Source organism: Rosa chinensis, chromosome 6 (genome assembly GCF_002994745.2).
Source record: "Rosa chinensis cultivar Old Blush chromosome 6, RchiOBHm-V2, whole genome shotgun sequence".
Classification (NCBI taxonomy): Eukaryota; Viridiplantae; Streptophyta; class Magnoliopsida; order Rosales; family Rosaceae; genus Rosa; species Rosa chinensis.
In genome coordinates this window covers 51,276,461-51,294,222 of record NC_037093.1, presented here as the reverse complement: position 1 = coordinate 51,294,222, position 17,762 = coordinate 51,276,461, and the positions used below count along the sequence as shown (strand labels likewise).

The 17,762-nt window shown below is 39.0% G+C and overlaps 2 protein-coding genes across 2 annotated transcripts; both read right to left on the bottom strand.

Annotated features, from left to right (window-relative positions):
- Positions 1–1,008: 1,008 nt before the first annotated feature.
- LOC112171527 (prunin 1 Pru du 6) lies at positions 1,009–3,364 on the bottom strand. The gene is made up of 4 exons (XM_024308698.2): positions 2,660–3,364; positions 2,210–2,553; positions 1,601–2,095; positions 1,009–1,511 (listed from the first exon to the last, which is right to left on the bottom strand). Exons 1-4 carry the CDS (start codon positions 2,955–2,957, stop codon positions 1,107–1,109), a joined length of 1,542 nt encoding a protein of 513 aa, XP_024164466.1. The 5' UTR covers positions 2,958–3,364; the 3' UTR covers positions 1,009–1,106.
- Positions 3,365–13,169: 9,805 nt separating this feature from the next.
- LOC112170069 (patellin-4) lies at positions 13,170–17,619 on the bottom strand. Its single transcript, XM_024307215.2, has 4 exons — positions 16,484–17,619; positions 16,286–16,410; positions 16,039–16,180; positions 13,170–13,515 (listed from the first exon to the last, which is right to left on the bottom strand). The coding sequence occupies exons 1-4, from the start codon at positions 17,339–17,341 to the stop codon at positions 13,249–13,251; spliced, it is 1,392 nt and encodes a 463-aa protein (XP_024162983.1). The 5' UTR covers positions 17,342–17,619; the 3' UTR covers positions 13,170–13,248.
- Between the last annotated feature and the right edge of the window lie 143 nt (positions 17,620–17,762).

The following is a 17,762-nucleotide window of genomic DNA, read 5'->3' as shown; positions in this document are numbered from 1 at the left end:
CGAAGCTTCTCTCTAGATAGGATATGTGTGTGTGTGTGTGTGTGTGTGTGTGTATATATCAGGGCCCTTCTAGTGAGGGATCCCTTTTTCTAATTTTTTCTAGAGATAGGGCATTAGACCAACTTTTCGATCACATTTTCACATCTCAACCGTTCAGTTTTTAGGTCCTAATGTGTAGATCACTTCTGCAAATTTTCAGCCAATTTGATGATCGTTAAGGCATCCAAAACTGTAATTTGCCATTAACACGAACGGTTCCGGTTCGACAGATTCGGTCTGTTCGTGTAAATTGCAGTTTTGGATGCCTTAACGATCACCAATTTGGTTGAAAATTTGTAGAAATGATCTACACATTAGGACCTAAAAAATGAACGGTTGAGATGCCGAAATATAATCGAAAAGTTTGTCTAATGCCTATCCCTATAAAAGACCAAAAAAAGTGATCCTTAATGGAAGGGCCCTATATATATATATATATATATATATATATATATATATATATCTTATTAGAGCGGAGCTCCGCTTTGAAATTAACGTGTGATGTTCGAGTTTTTGGTTACATTTCGGTCACATATCCACATCTCGCTTAAATCAATGGACAGACAGAATCTGTCAACCTAAACCGTACTAACTTTAAAGCAGTTATCAATGCCTTAATTATCATCAATTTGGCTGAAAATTTGCAGAGATTATATATACACTAGTACCTAAAAACTGAACGGTCGAGATGTAGATATGCGACCGAAAAATGACCCAGAACTTAAAACTTCACACGTTAATTTCAAAGCGGAGCTCCGCTAGCTCTGAATAAGATCTGTATGTGTGTGTATGTATTGAAAGAGTAGCATATATAATGAAGGCAAACCAAAAAAAGTGAAAATTCATTAGAAAGCATGCATAAGTTTACAAGTACATATGCAGTAGTAGCTAGGTAATTATATATAACTTCGTACATTAGACCTCTCACACTACAAGAGAGCCATACAAGGCACTTTTATTCCCTCGAACTCTACTCCTTAGCTAGCTTGATGCTAAAAGACTAAAACACTACATGCCGCATCACATTATTTTTACATATATATTCATTGCACCATGCATACTTTCATTTAAGCAATAGCCCACCAACTCCTCTGTGACTGGAAAGACCTTGAGGAGCTCAAGGCAAGGGTCTCCTGCCTGTTGTACTTGAGGTTCCTTGCCTGCTCACGGTCCATCTGGTAAGCGTTGGCTAGGACCACGTCGGGAAGTGCCCGCAGAACGGAGGTCCTGCCTGCCATGGTGTTCATCATGGCATTGTCCTCAGTCTTGAAGGCAATGTACTCGTATCCGTTGCTCATGGCCTTCTGCAACACGGCGTGGTTCTGTGGCACGACGAAGAGCTGTCCCTGGCGGACCTGGTCGTCCAAGATGGTCTCGCCGTTGTCGTTCACCACCTGAACCCTGGCGCTACCTCTGATGACATAGACTATCTCATGGGCATTCAAGTTCCAGTGTGGGCTGTGGATAGCATTCTGCATGTGCCATACCAGATAAAAATCATCATCAATTACTCAACGGGTAACTAAAATTAACTAGCAAACTGCATGCATAGAATACTGACGTTGTACAAAAAGCCTCTCTCAGCACTGAGACGGAGGTGCCTGAGAATAGGCATGCTGAAGCCGTTGAGGGTGCTGATGCGACCGGCTTGCGGGCTGAAGACGTCTGCCAATGAAGGCTTGCCGATGTTCTGCTTGATCTTCATGTGGCAGAATACCTCCTCAAAGCCATTCTGTCCCTGTTGTCCCTGTTGTCCTTGGAGTTGTCTTTCCTCCCTCATTGACTCAGGAGGCTGGATGAAGTCGAGACGTCCCTGAACCCTAACAATCTGTGGCCTGTTGTCGTTCTGTCCCTGGAGCTGCTGAGCGGTCTGTTGGTCGATGTTGAGAGCATCGGCGAGGAGTCTGGTGTCGAATCCGGCAAAGATGTTGTTGTTGTTGTTTCCCTGTTGTTGGCGTCTGCTCCTTCCCTGTTGTTCTTGTTGTTGTCTCGATTGGCCTCGGCTTTGGCCTTGTTGGTTGAACTCATCTTTTGGGTTACCAGCAAGATAGAATCGCTGCATATACGGATCAAGCAGCAATTAAGTGAGTAAAGCATGCAATATATTTAAATGGTTTGTTAACATTAACACATACATATATAGTATCAAAATGTTGATAAGAAAATGTACCCTTGGGTTTTGGTCAAGCTGGTTGTGATTGTTGCTGATGTCTAGAAGACTGACAAAAATGAGAGATTGGTCACCGTCGTTGTAGGACCAGGTTGTGACTCCGGCAGGGATGGCGATAACGTCACCTTCCTTGACGCGTCGCACCCTCTGGTGTCGGTCTAGCTGTTCGAAGCTCTCTTGTTCTCCCTGTTGGCCTTCTCGTCCATATTGTCCTTGTCGGCGTCCCTGTTGCTGGCGGCCTTGCCGTGGTTGTTGTTGCGAGCCCTGTTGTTCCTCGTCAGATTGCTCGGACTCCTCAAATGTCTCGGGACAGCCGGGCATCACCATTCCTAGATGACCCCTACCTGAAGTAGATCATGTATAATAGACAGCAAGTAAAATCATTCACAAACACAACATGCAATTTTGTCATATATAAGTCGGTCATAAACGGCGAAGTTTAGATATTACCTTGGACAACGTAAACGAGGCGAGGAGTATTGGTGTAAGAAGGCAAGTGAAGGCCGTTGCGCTCGACGATGATTCTCTGAACGGCGACTCCGGTGCACTGGAAGTCATCCTGGTTGTAGTCCCATGACTCGATCCGACCCGCCTCAGTCTCAATGCGGTTGTCGGGCTCGCGGGCCTGGAGCTGGTTGATCTGGCACTCATTTTGCCCGCTCTGGCTGTACTGAGACTGTTGGCGATAGGCTAAGCAGCCATGAAAGAGAACAAGCAAGCAAAGAGAGATAGCTAAAGACCTAGCCATTTTAGAGAGTCGAATACTAGCTAGCTAGCTACTATGGTGAGGAAGAGAGTGGAAAGGGTTTGGGATTTATAGGGATGGGGAAGGAGGTGAGGGAGGGACACGTAGGGGAAGGGGTTGCATGTGTGTAAGCCATCTTCGACCATTTCGATGTTTTGCATGGTGTGAAGGTTTGAAGGGTTTACACCTCATTTCTGTGGTCTGGGGCAGGTGGCTTTGGGGAGGAAGAAGATACAAAGTGCATGAAATATGTGGCGAGAGGATGGAGTCTCCATTATTGTCCATGCATACTGAAACTAATTTTGAATTTTTACTGCCTTGAATCTGGTACAATATGGTTGGGCAAAATAGATGAGAAAAGCAAATAAACTAAGAACTCCATTGATATATTACTGACCTGAACATCGGGATAAATAGCTAGTTATCTCTGGTCCCAAATATGCATGGCCTAAATTCTTCCATCCTACACTATCAATAGTATGCAATGTAATAGCATGAAACTACATATTTTTCCTTGTAACCTAGGTTAATCCAATTGGATGGTTTTCTTTTTCCCTTCATATTTTGGGTATCAGTTATAACAACCTGAAAATTGTGATAGCAACAACCTGTATGGAAGTGTTAGGCCATCTCTAATAAGAGGGCCAAAATGAGATCTCTAGCCCTTTTTTTTTAATTTTGGACTTTAACAATAAAAAGTCTAAAGAGATATAAATGGGCCCAAGTCCAAAGGAGAGTGGGGAGGACTGAAAATAGCCCTGACTCTTTGGCTCTTCTAGGACCCACAGAAAACCAACACTTTAATTATCATGGTTGCTGATGCCATGCAATGCTGCATGCATTTGAAAAGAAATCCAACGGCCCATATGATATAATCGTTGCAATCCAACGGTAAATAATCAAGTAACTCAATTAAACATAATTGCAGCTAGTAACCGTATTCAATTTTTTTTTTTTTTTTTTGAAATGGGGCTGGTGCGTTATATGTATTACTAAAGTATAGATTTGTGTTATGAAGAAAAAAATGACCCTTTTTTTCTCACTCTACCTATATATATAAACATACATTCTACTTTGAAAGTGCTAAAATTTCACCCGGCCTTACTGGAGAGTGGAGAATTATAGTCTTAACCCCAATATAGTTCTCTCCCCTGCTGGAGATGGCCTAAGGACCTAAATTAGAGAATTGACGTCCTGAGATCTAAAGGACCTTGACATTATTAATCTAGCTTCTCCATCGATCATTGTTGTGTTTCTACCCAATACTCAGTGACCTCAGTAGAGAAGGAAGAACCACTTTGACTCAAGAAGATCGCTCTAACCCATGAATTAATTACCTTTACTAATTGGGACCTCGAATAACCTGCAACTAGTAGTGACTTCATACTTATTGGAGAATAAACAAAATACAAGCAATAGAGTTCGTGCATATTCCACCCAGTATAGTTGTTTAAAACTTTAATGTGCCTAGAACCAAGAAGTTTCTTTCCATTAATTCCATTAATCTCTGGAGCAAAAACCCTCATGTGTGCTCGATTACAATCTTCACTATCAAATACAACTGAAACACGGCCAGAAAGGTCTACCGCATAAAATTGTCCATGATAGTAAGTTATTAGATCCCTGATAATCGTCCCCCTCGAGTGATAGGACTGTCTAATTTTCATCTAGTCCTGGTCTGCAATATGCCAAACTACAAAATGTATGAAACTTGACTACGTAATCCGATGTCCAGGAACGGCTCACTGATAGGACGAAGTTCGATATATTATGATGGGGACATCGTCCATCTGTGAGCTCTATGTTTATGGCATGTGAAGAGTTGATATACTATAAAAGAAATCAATATCATTCACTTATTAGCTTTTACAGCAGACAATTATCATAGTTAAAGTGAAAACTGTAGGAGAGATGATATGAAATATATCTTCTTGATAATTATATTAGTAAACTTGCTCATCTAACCGTCTGTAAGAAACAACTGGATCTCGGTCACATATATTCTTGAAGGTTGAGCTTATTGAGAATTCGAGTGATCCTTGTCTAGTAGCAGATTGAGAGTGTTACAGTTGAGAAGTTCACACTCGCTTAGCTCAAGTCGATGTCTCTCAAGTTTAGCTACTTGTATGGACTGTGGAGTATGGACTATGGAGAATTGCTCTTCCAAGTAGCTAATTAATCTTTTGTGGACTTTGACCACCAAGTAATTATACTATATACTAAAGGAGTGTTTTCCTTATGAATAGTGGCAAGACGTTTTTGCCTCTGCCAGTTGCTATGTTTTACTGGATTGCCATTATATTTGTGTAGAATCGTTGTAAATCTGTATGTAATTAGGTTTTCATTTAATTAGGATATCCTGTAATTATGGAAAGATTGTTTCCTATTTGAGTTAGACTACTCCTTTGTACTTGTATATATACCCTCATTTTGGGATGAATAGAATCATCAAATTAACCCTAAATTGAAGTATTCTTTTCTACTTGGTATCAGAGCAGGTTCAATCCTTTGAACTTGCGCTGCATCCTTTGAATCCTGAATCCTAAAGAACACCACAAACCGCTGCGTACCACCACCATTGAATTCCAAACCACCATCACCCTACCTTTTTTTCTAAAAAAAAAAAATTCAGATCCATCTTGAAACCCTAGAAAACCCAATCCTGCAAAAATCCCGAATTCCTCAATGGCCGGACCTGTAATTGAAGGCGAACAGTCAAATCCCGAGAAGGCAATGGTGCCATCCTCACAAGTCATCCATCACCACTACACCATCCAACAAGACAACTCTGCGTTCCCAACAAGTGTTGTCTTGAATGAATCCAACTACACCATATGGACTCCTCTCATGCGGATGCGCATTGGAGCACAAGGGAAGGTTGGTTATCTGACCGGAGTGAAGGCTGAACCCGCCATAAATTCTGCAGAGTATGAAGCTTGGGCCACAGACAATGAAAAGGTGAAAAGTTGGCTCATTGACTCCATGGAGTCCTCTCTTATGAACCGGTATATTCGTCTCCCTAATGCAAAAGATATTTGGGAAGCTGTAGAGAAAACTTTTTATGATGATGATTCTGATGAAACCCGGATCTTTGAATTGAACAAGCTAGAAGTGTTTTGAAGTAAAGAAAAATGGATGGCCTATTCCTACCTACTATAATGAGTTAGTGGCGATGTTCCAGGAGATTGATCAATGGGTGGCCTCTCAGAATGATAATGTTGCAGCTGTAGTTCAAGAGACCTCAGCGATGTCCTAGATGCGTGTTCACATGTTTTTGAGTGGACTTGACCTAGAGTATGATCAGGTGAGTGGCGAAATCCTGCGCAAGGAACCTAAATTCTCTTTGGAGCAGAGCTATGCTTACATTCACAAGGTGCAATCAGAGAAACAGGCTATGGGGCATTCGATACCTACCAAATCTTCTCTTATGGCTGTCCAACGCAAACCAGGTCCTCCTCCAAGCTTCTCACATCATCCTCTAGGTAAACCAAATCCATATGCAAATAGAAAGTGCATTGTGTGTGGGGAACTAGGTCATAGCAAAGAGCGGTGCTATGAAGTGATTGGTTACCCTGATTGGTGGGACTTTACCAAGAAACCACTAAAGAATTTGGGCAAGGCCGCCATTGCTACTACAGAGGAAGAGCGTCTAGACAATGCCTCCGCTAATGTAGCTTAAGCAGGTATGAAGGGTAAGGTTACTTTGAATAATACATGGATAATTGATACAGGTGCATCTGATCATATGACCAATGACCCTAATCTTGTGAAAAACCTTAGACATTCCCCTCATGTTGTTGTCTCTACTGCTGATGGTAGTCCAACTCCGGTCACCGGAGAAGGTTCTATTGTTTTATTTGATACATTAACCCTTGAAGTCTTAGTTGTTCCATCACTAGCTTATAATCTTCTGTCTGTTGGTCAAAATTATTTTAACTCTTGCATGTATTGTGACCTTCTATCCGTCTTTTTGTGTGTTTCAGGACATTCTGACTCGGCGGATCCTTGGTTATGGTGTTAGAAGGGGGAAATTGTACTACCTGGATCTGACAGAGACTGGAGAGAACCAGAAGCATCTTTTGGGGCAAGCTAATTAGATCAATGGGGTAGAGAATGCGAAGGAAGCTGTATGGTTATGGCATCGCCATTTAGGTCATCTATCTTTTCGTTATCTTAAGAAGCTGCAACCTCATTTGTTTTCTGTTGTCAGTGATTTGGATTTCCATTGTGACATTTGTGAACTCGCCAAGAGCCACCGTATTTAATATTCACCAAGTCTTAATCAAAGTCTTGTTCCTTTTATGAAAATTCACTCTGATGTCTGGGGTCCTGCGAAAATTCCTTCTCTTTCTGGAGCTCGATATTATGGAACGTTTATTGATGATTGTACTCGCATGACATGGGTATCATTACTGAAGAATAAGAGTGATGTATTTGGGATGTTTACCAAATTTCACAAAATGGTGGCAACTCAGTATCAAAAATACATTAGAGTGTTTCAGTCTGACAATGGTGGAGAGTTTGTGAATGGCCCTATGATTGAGTTTTGCCGGTCACATGGAATTCATCATCAAACCTCCAATTCTTATACTCCTCAACAGAATGGTTTAGCAGAACAGAAGAACAGGCAATTGATGGAAGTTGTTCGTGCTTCCTTGTTTGGCATGAATGTACCTAGGTCCTATTGGGGAGAAGCAGTAAAATCAACAACATATCTTATCAACCGTACTCCTTCACAAGTGATTGAGTTTCAGAATCCTCATCAGAAGCTTCATACACTTTTGACCATCCTGTATATGCCTAATTTGGAGCCCCATGTGTTTGGGTGCACAGCCTATGTTCATATTCCCAAGCCTCAACGCAGCAAGCTTGATCCCCGTGCCCGTAAGTGTATCTTTGTTGGTTATGCTGACTTCCAGAAGGGTTATCAATGTTATGATCCTCTTACTGGCACTATACATGTCTTTCTTGATGTTGTTTTTCGTGAATCCGAGCCTTATTACTCATGGGGAGCTTCTCAGTCTTCCCTTCAGGGGGAGAGAGGTTGTGAAGGAAATCCTCGTTCTATTATATATTGATTTTGATGTCTTTGAAGACTTGGAAAATTTGGAGGATAGATTTGAAGGTAGAAATTCGGAAACAGAAAATGCAGTTGCCGAACAGAGCATTGTAAATTCCGAAATAGACAATGCGACTGTCGAACGAAGTGTTGCGAATTCTGAAATAGAAAATGCGACTGCCGAACAGAATGCGACTGCAGAACGAAGTGTCGCGAATTCCGAAATAGAAAATGTAACTACTGAACAGATTGTTGTGAATTCCAAGACAGAAGAGACAACTTTTCTAGATAGTTTGAATCAAAATCAAGACATATCTGAAGCTCACACACAAGATATTTCCCCTTCTGCATCACCAACTGAAGATCCCAGTCAGAATGATCCACCTCAGGTACCCCTAAACTGTAATGAGTCTTCTGGGTTAGAAAGTGTCGAACTTAGGAAATCTCAAAGGGTTACCAAGGGAATTCCTAAGAAACAATATGAACCAGATATCAAAGCCAAAGCTAAATACCCTATAGCTAATTTTATGTCTAACCATAGGATTTCTGGGTCACATGCACTTGTTGTTGATCAATTATCTACTGTATCTATTCCTAGTAACGTGCAGGATGCATTGACGGATCCAAAATGGACAAAGGCGATGAATGAAGAATTGGAAGCTCTTCAAAAGAATGCAACATGGGAGCTAGTACCTATGCCGGTTGGAAAGAAGATTGTAGGATGTCGTTGGGTATTTACTGTGAAGCTTAATGCAGATGGAACTATTAATAGATACAAGGCGAGGTTGGTTGCCAAATGATATACACAACGCTATGGGATTGATTATGAGGAGACTTTTGCACCTGTGGCAAAGATTAATACTGTCCGGATTCTAATCTCACTTGCAGCAAACAAAGATTGGCCCTTGCACCAGTTTGATGTGAAGAATGCGTTTCTTAATGGGAATTTGGAGGAAGAAGTGTACATGGATGTGCCCCCAGGGGTTAAGAATTACCCAAGTGACGTTGGCAAGGTGTGTAAATTGAAGAAGTCTTTGTATGGCCTGAAGCAGTCTCCAAGAGCTTGGTTTGGAAGATTTTCAAAGTCCATGAAAGCCTTTGGATACAGACAGAGCAATTTTGACCATACATTGTTCATCAAGCGCAAGAGTGGTAAGATTACAGCTCTTATTGTGTATGTTGATGACATGATTGTTACAGGGGATGATCCAAAAGAGATAAATGAATTGCAAAAGTATTTGTCAAAGGAGTTTGAAATGAAGGATCTGGGACAACTGAAGTATTTTTTGGGTATTGAAGTTGCAAGGTCTAAGAAGGGGATTTCACTTTCACAGAGGAAATATGTTCTTGATTTACTTGCTGAAACGGGGATGCTGGACTGCAGACCCATCGAGACACCCATTGAGATGAATCAGGGACTTGCTATCTATCTTGATCAAGTTCCAACTGATAAAGGGAGGTATCAACGTCTTGTAGGAAGGTTGATTTATCTTTCACATACTAGACTTGATATTGCTTATGATGTAAGTGTTGTTAGTCAATTTATGCATTGTCCTAGTGAAGAGCATATGGATGCAGTCTTTCGTATTTTGAAGTACTTGAAGATGGCGCCAGGTAAAGGGTTACTGTTTCAGAAAAAAGATGAATTGGAAGTTGTTAGGTACACAGATGCAGATTGGGCTGGTGATAAAACTGACAGACGTTCTACATCTGGGTACTTCACTTTTGTTAGAGGGAACCCTGTCACTTGGCGTAGCAAAAAGCAGAAAGTTGTTGCCAGATCAAGTGCAGAAGCTGAGTTCTGAAGTATGGCACACGGAGTCTGTGAAATTTTGTGGATTCATAATGTCTTGAAAGACCTGGGATACAAGCTTAAAAAGCCTATGGATTTGCATTGTGATAATACAGCTGCCATTGAGATTGCACATAATCCAGTTCAGCATGATAGAACAAAGCATGTGGAGGTTGACCGTCATTTTATTAAAGAAAATCTTGACAGAAAGGTTATTCGCTTTCCGTTTGCAAACTCAGAGGAGCAATTAGCTGATGTTCTTACTAAAGGAGTGTCCAGGAAGGTATTTGACAGCTCAATTGACAAGTTGGGCATGATAGATATCTATGCACCAACTTATGCACCAACTTGAGGGGGAGTGTAGAATCGTTGTAAATCTGTATGTAATTAGGTTTTTATTTAATTAGGATATCCTGTTTATGGAAATATTGTTTCCAATTAGAGTTAGACTACTCCTTTGTACTTGTATATATACCCTCATTGTGGGATGAATAGAATCATCAAATTAACCCTGAATTGAAGTATTCTTTTCTACTATTTGTACATATAAGGTTGTGGTGGAATGACTAACGAGATGGGCACGTGCAAAAGAAAAAGGAGAGATAGAGTTTCCACGTGTCAGGGAATGAATGGCTACATCCAGTAATCATCCATAATTAAGGTTTTGCATGATGTCAGCACTCTCTAATTAAACCAATATTAATTAGTTTAATTTAATTTGACCAAAAAAAAAAGTTTAATTCAATTTGCTGCCATTTATTATTATTATTTTTTTTTCTCTTAGTTGTCCCCTCTCCTCTTGATGAGATCGATTCGTGGTCAACTTTTCGTCTTTTCGTTGACAACTCTCACTCACTCTACTTTAGCGTTATTTGGTCCTGATTTCCGCAATTCCCTTTATTATCTAAAAAAATAAGAATTAATTTAATTACATGACATTTAGCTCAAGGATTAACCTAATTCATGTGTTTATCACCACCTAGAAAGTTTAAGCATGATACCCATCAGCATTGGCCGATAATCCAAGTTTGGTGGCCAACGCTTCCAGTTGCCCATTGTAGCACCCCGAGAACCCGAATTAGGTCACCAAACCTCTATTTAAACGCTTCAACATCAGCCTACATTGTTGACCACCGATCTCCTTTTCGAAAATAGGCCGAACCTTAGTGTGATCATATCCAAGAGTACCCATTGCTCTTTGTTTGCTATTACCTACTTTTTTCTCAATTAGTTGTTTTTTTATTTATTACTCTCTATCCCTAAGTTTTTCATCTTTTGCGTTTTATTCTCAACTTAGGCACTGAAAAAAGTCAAATGAAACTAATGTACTCCAACAGCTATCTGAGGCTTGCTTAGTTGTTGATGCGTCAGAGGAATCTGTGAAGGAAGAGTTAGTAAATAACTTTTGCAACAGGGAGCTTACTTTTTACGAGCAGATCTTTGAACAAGTTGTTGTGCCTCTTAGCACTTATGTTTTTTTATAACAAACTTCACATTAACTATCCTTGACATCATATCATCTATATTTGTAGAACTAGCTAAGTTGGATAAGACTGAATGAAGATATGCATGGATCAACCACCGCATGAGAACAAATGAAGAAATCCGAACAATCTTTCCTTCTTCATGGCATGTTTCTTTGTATGGTTAATGCATGATCACATTAGTTAAAGCACTGATGTTGTTATAGTTAGTGTAGGGATGATAATTTGCTTTGTTTGAATGTGTGTAATTTGAATGTAAGCCTTCATCTGTATTGTGGTTTTCTGCAGGTACATGATTTGCAGGTTTTATGAACTTTTCAACATTCTAAGTAGAAGATAATTGGTTGAGTACATTTAGACCATAGAGAGACAAATGGTTGATGGAATATCTTCTAGGGTCCTGTCACATCCACAATCGAATGTTGTGAGAATAACTCTACCTACTCTTATTATATTGTGGAATTTTACAACACCATGTCGAAAATTCCTAGCATTCTCTTGGCATTCATTTGTCTTAGAGATTCAGTGTTCTCCACATATCTAATATGATACTTGCCATTGAAAGCATGTTATACCATGCTACATCGCAGCACGTATAAGTAATGTTCTAGAACTTTTTAGGAACAGTTGGTTGACTGGATTTATATTACTTTTGGCTTATATATTCTAGAATTAGTATACTCATGACTTGCCAATCTAAGAGTTTAATTGGATAATGTGAATAACAATATGATTAGGAACATGGAGGGGACTATAATCCCATGTCAAGTACTCAAATTACATGGTACCAAAACTTGGTTCAAGATGTATGTTGAATAACATTTTTTTTTGCCAAACTTCTAATATTTATTGGGAACAATAGTAATAATTGGGGCACTCAGATGAAGGTTCTTCTACTTGAATAAAGTAAATTATTGATAGGGCATTCATAAACTGCTTAAACAATTGGAATATTATTTAGCTATTTTTCATTTCTTTTGTATGCTTGATTTTAATAGGGTATTTTTTTTCTTTGTAAATTTTCAATTCAATTGTGATTTTTTAACTTTGATACAAGGTTTGTTATTTTCTGCTGATCTTCAACTACAGATTCAATTTGTTTTCAGGGCCATTAATGCAGTATAAGAACTTAGTTGAGCAAGGGAAGTTGCAACATGAGATGTGCACTTTTGAATAGGATAAATTGAAGAGTAAGAAGCAATGAAGATATTTTTCGCTCCCTACATGGCAACTCTTTGTACTGAAATCACAATAACCATTTTTTGGTGAGATAATGGTATGTACATATACTACAGAATGCAGCTTCAAGAATTGAGTGGATACAGTGTAATCCAACTCCTAAACAATTTCGCTTGACTTTTGTACGTATATCTTTAAGTACATTTTAGTTATCTTTGTTAACTAAATCGCACTCAACTACAAAATCTTTAAATAATGAAGGAAAAAAAAATAACTACAGTGTTCTGCCCCGCAGCATCGCGCGGGACTACTTTCTAGTAGGTATCTAAAGTTGTGTTGTATATTGAGTATCAGGATAATTCTTTTTTATTTGCACAATAAGACATTATCATATAAATTGGATGGCATAAATATGGTAGAAAGATTCAAAGTTTTAGTCTATTCAGATTCTTTTGCATACACAATGGCTCTCTAAACCCTACATGCATATATCCATAGTTTATTTGGGCAAGAAAAGTGCAGAAATTACAAAGATAATAGAATGATTGACATGCAGAAAAAATAAACAACGTATGTACGCCCTTGTACTAAACTATACTTTCTTGTAAGTTCTTTAGAAATAAGGATCAAATTATTAATCGCTGAACAAAATACCGATTATCGTTAATGTTTCCTGTAGTTATAGTTTCAGACCAACTAAATCGGTTGAATGACTATTAGCAAAAATCAATAATTTAGATCCAGAATAAGTACAAGTGAAGTATCTATGTGCATGCAGAGCTATCTATTTGTTAAGTAAATGGGAATGGTGGGTTTGGCTTTATACCGATAAAGAACCCTCCTGTTCTTGAAATTCCAATTCTCAAGGGAAATGATTATCTTCCCTGGTTCACTAAGGTAGAAGGAGTTTCTTACACCCTCCCCTTGCAGTCTCTTCTTATCTTGGAGTAAAATCTTATATGACCCTTCATCATCAGGAACGAACTCTTCCTTGTACAACACATCCCATCCCACCACGGTTAGATCCCACACCATTGTCAATCCACCCTAATAAAATAACAACACCCCAAAATGAAATTAATAGTTACAACAAGATTCATCTCATCATACAAAAAAATTGTTGGAAATAATATTAATTTAGAATAATGTTGAGAGTTATGGTAAAATTAATTGTGAGAATTATGATGAGAATAATGGTGAGAGTTAGTAGTTTCATAGGTTATGGGAGTTAGGAAGGTTTAAGATTATTATAACGGTCTAATACTTATATCCGTTGTAATTGTCATTCTTATGGGATTGTCTAGTGTAGGCCTCTATAAGTAGGCTAGTCTAGTTGAGTAACGTGTGTAGAGGAGTAATTTTGTAGAAGTATTACCAGGTATTTTAAGAGTCTCCTCCATATGTATCCTTCTCTAGGAGCTTTGTACATGCCTTTGAGCTGTACAACTCTCATATTGTGTGTCATTCAAGTACCATATCTCCCTACCCAAAATTATTTTTGTATCTTACGCTTATGTTGATATCTAACAAAGTGGTATCAGAGCCCTAGACTCGATCTTTCGGGTACGGTTAAAAATTGTTCATGTAAGAGTATTATGGAGTCAAGCATGTTGGCTTAAGTGTTGATTGTGAGCGATGAGAAAGACGTGATAGTGTCTTAGTGAGATAATTGGAGTAAATATTTGCTCCAAAACTATTGAAAGAATTGAGAATCAATATTCTCAATGAAGATCAACCTTGAAACTTAATGGTTGCAAAGAGGTTGAATAGTTAGAATGACCCGCCATTCCCAGACTTGCTTATGTTGTTGTATGCAAGGTGCTGGAGAAAAAAAAAATTGCGGTGCATTAACCAATGCTGATGGGGGTGCAAGAGGAAAAGAAAAATGAGAGAGAGAGAGAGAGAGAGAGAGAGAGAGATGAGCAAGGAAGAAAAATAGAAGAGAATATTGCATAGAAGAAAATGAATTAGGGAGTAAAACATATGGAGAAGAAAGAAAAAGATGGAGAACAAGAAAGAGAGGATAATGTGATCCTCAGTGATTGGGTAAAAATTCATGAGAGAAGGAATGAAGGGTTAAAGTCCGGAAAGAAGTTGAAAGGGTTAAAGTCCTTGAAAGAAGATGAAGGATTAATGTCTCTGAAAGAAAGAATGAAGGGTATAAGCCCCTGATTAATGAAGCATGGCACAAAGGTGCCAAGAGGAAATTGCTCCCTGAAAGTGACATAAGTCTCATAATGAAGATGAAGATGGCACAATGGTGTCAAGTTGACAAAGCTCCCTAAAAGCACAATGGTGCAAAAAAAAAATTGACAAGACTCAACCTAAAACTGATAGACAGCTCACAAAATGGGTATGAATTTTGAGAGGCATGAACGCCTTGGTGAGGTATGAAATGATCTCACACAAAAATGAGAAAAGAAAGTTCTCTAAGTAGTGAGGAAGGAAAAGCTCCCAAGACCTGAAGTGACTAGAAAAGTGTCACTAAAGTCAAGCAAATCAAGGTGCTAACTAGTATTGTGTGAAGAAGATTTTGGCAATTTTCTTGCTGTGTTAAGACAAGTATAAGAATGACAATGATGCATGTCAAAGAGAAAATAAAGCAAGTTGAAGAAAAGAAGAAAGAAGGGGTTGATTCATTGACGGTGACCATGAAGATGTGAAGGCGTGAAATTTTTGATGAACTTGAAGTTAAGAGTAATTCTAAATTAAGGGAGGATGCTGGAAGTAAAATTAATTTAGAATTATGTTGAGAGTTATGATGAGAATAATGGTGAGAGTTAGTGGCTTCATAGGTTATGGGAGTTAGGATGGTTTAAAATTATTGTAACGGTTTAATACTTATGTCCGTTGAAATTGTCATACTTATGACATTGTCTAGTGGCGTCTGGTGGCCTATAAGTAGACTGGTTTAGTTGAGTAAGGTGTATAGAGGAGTAATTTTGTAGAAGTATTATCATAATAACTTTTTTACTTGGTATTTTAAGAGTCTCCTCCATATCTTTCTCTAGGAGCTCTATACATGCCTCTAGACTGTATAACATATGAGACATTCATGCACCATATCTCTCCACCCAAAATTAATTTCTTATTTTACACTTCCGCGCTCCAACAAAGTGATATTAGAGCTTCCAACAAAATTTAGGGGTTCAAAGTTTTTGGGGTAATTTCAGTTCTACTTTAGATCAAGTTCTTCATTACATGTTGGCGCTAGATTGGATTTTGATTTTGGTTTCCCATCTGGATCACAGTTTGACCTAAACATAGACAGTTCGAATTATGTAATGACTAATGAGTGCCAGTTTCGTACTCTGAAATTAATAACGAGATCCAACTTGGCTCCATTTATTTATTCTAATTTTTCTTTTTATTATATCGGAGAGGATCTATTATCTGACCTAATTCCTAAAGACTAATCCCAAGGGCTGAACCCGTCCCAACTCCATTAATACACCTACGAAGATATAAATGTATCTATGCCTATAAATATATACGCCTAATAATGTGCCTAATGGAAAGACCATAATCAAAATTCAATTGAACAGGCAATTAATAGACGAGAATTAGTACCTCAGCAACTGGAATTTTAATATAATTAGTTGTGTTTCCTTTGACTATGATCTGTGATACTTTGTCCTCTGGTGTAAAATCCTCATCCTGCTCTCTTTTGAGGCCACCATATTGAACTGGGAGTTCTTCTGGTTCTATGAACCTTTTTTATAATCATTTCCATGCAAATTAACTTGTGTATTAGAAAGAGGAGATAATAATTAATGTAACTGGATAGTTTTAACTTTTGAGTAGTAATCTCACTCACTTGAGAAGGGTCTTTGTAACCTTTTGGGGTCTAGCAAAGACGAACTTCTTCTTAGTTCTGTGACTTAGAAACCTTGATCGGAGCACATGGAGCACATAGTACCAAAGTGGAGCATTTATAACAATCTGTAAAATGAAAGCAAGAAATTATCATATACCACATTGTAATTAATTAACTGCTTAATTTGAGACTACTTACATTCTTTTGAATGAGCTCAGGATAGTTTTCCTGTAACAAGAGCAGAGTTTTGCTACTAAGCGAACGAAGCTCCTTAAAATCGGGGCCTGGGGAGTTCTTCAAATCCGTAATCTGAACCATCGAATCAACCCCTCTCTTGAAGTTGAGCTTCTTGATTCCCTTTTCGATGAATTGAATTCTCCACCTCAAAAACTGTTGGCGTTTCGCTTCAGACCCGAACGTTTTCTCGTACAACTCTTTGTCCTTGAAAGGTCCATACACAGTGTAACACAAGGGGTGACCCTCTTTGTCTCTACTCTTTATGCACACCACATTATCAAGATCACGGCCTCCCAATTCTTCTTCAAGAATTTCATCAGCCCTGTATTCTTTTCGCCATTTCAGGGTTCTTCTCAGCATTTCAAATGCGTCGGTAGTCTTGAAATCCCGGGCTCTCAAGAATTTGAGGAGCACAGCATCAGTGCCTTTGTGGCCTTTACTTGGCAATAAAGGCACACCCCATAGGGTAATCTCCTTGAGTTGTTCTTTTTGCCTCAAGCTTTCATCTCGGCAAAGCTTTCTGCTGGGTTTTCCAAGAAGGTAATTCCCCACAATTGCATCTTCAACTCTGCACCGAAATTCCATCAAGGCTTTCTTCTTCTTCTTCTTCTTCATTTCCACAAAAGCAGCTTTGGTTTCCTCATCCTCTTGAGCTGTAGGTTCATCACCTTCTTGGTCACTATCTGGACATAATTCGCGGGGGCTTTCCATCAACATGTCATTAATATAATATCCCAGAGCCGAGTCGAGCTCTTGGTCTCTGCCATGATAATCAGGCTCATTGTCATTGTGGGTTTCCTGATCATTCTTCTCCGTCATTGACAATTATAGGGGTGGTGCTTCAAATTCCCGGCACTCGGAGTTTCCGGAGAAACTGAATATTGATGGTGCTCGGATTCAATGATGGGGAGTTGAGAATGATAAAGAAACACAAAAGCACAATGTTTTTACATCTTTCCTTTTTCTATTACCTCAGGCTCAAGAAAGGCCTGGCGCCAAATTTAGGTTGGCCAATCGTAGTAACTAACGGTGAGAATGGAACAGGCTTTTTTACGAGTGTTTTGATCTTTTAACCCCAATTGATCGGGGCTTGGCTGGCATATAATTAGTGGTTCTTGTAGATAGATTAGGTTCAAGTCAACTTTGGAATTGAGTTTCAACACAATGTGCAAGAATCACTGTCCAAGTCAACATTTTGCCTTACTGGGTTCTAAAAACATCTAGATTTGCAAAGGTCAAC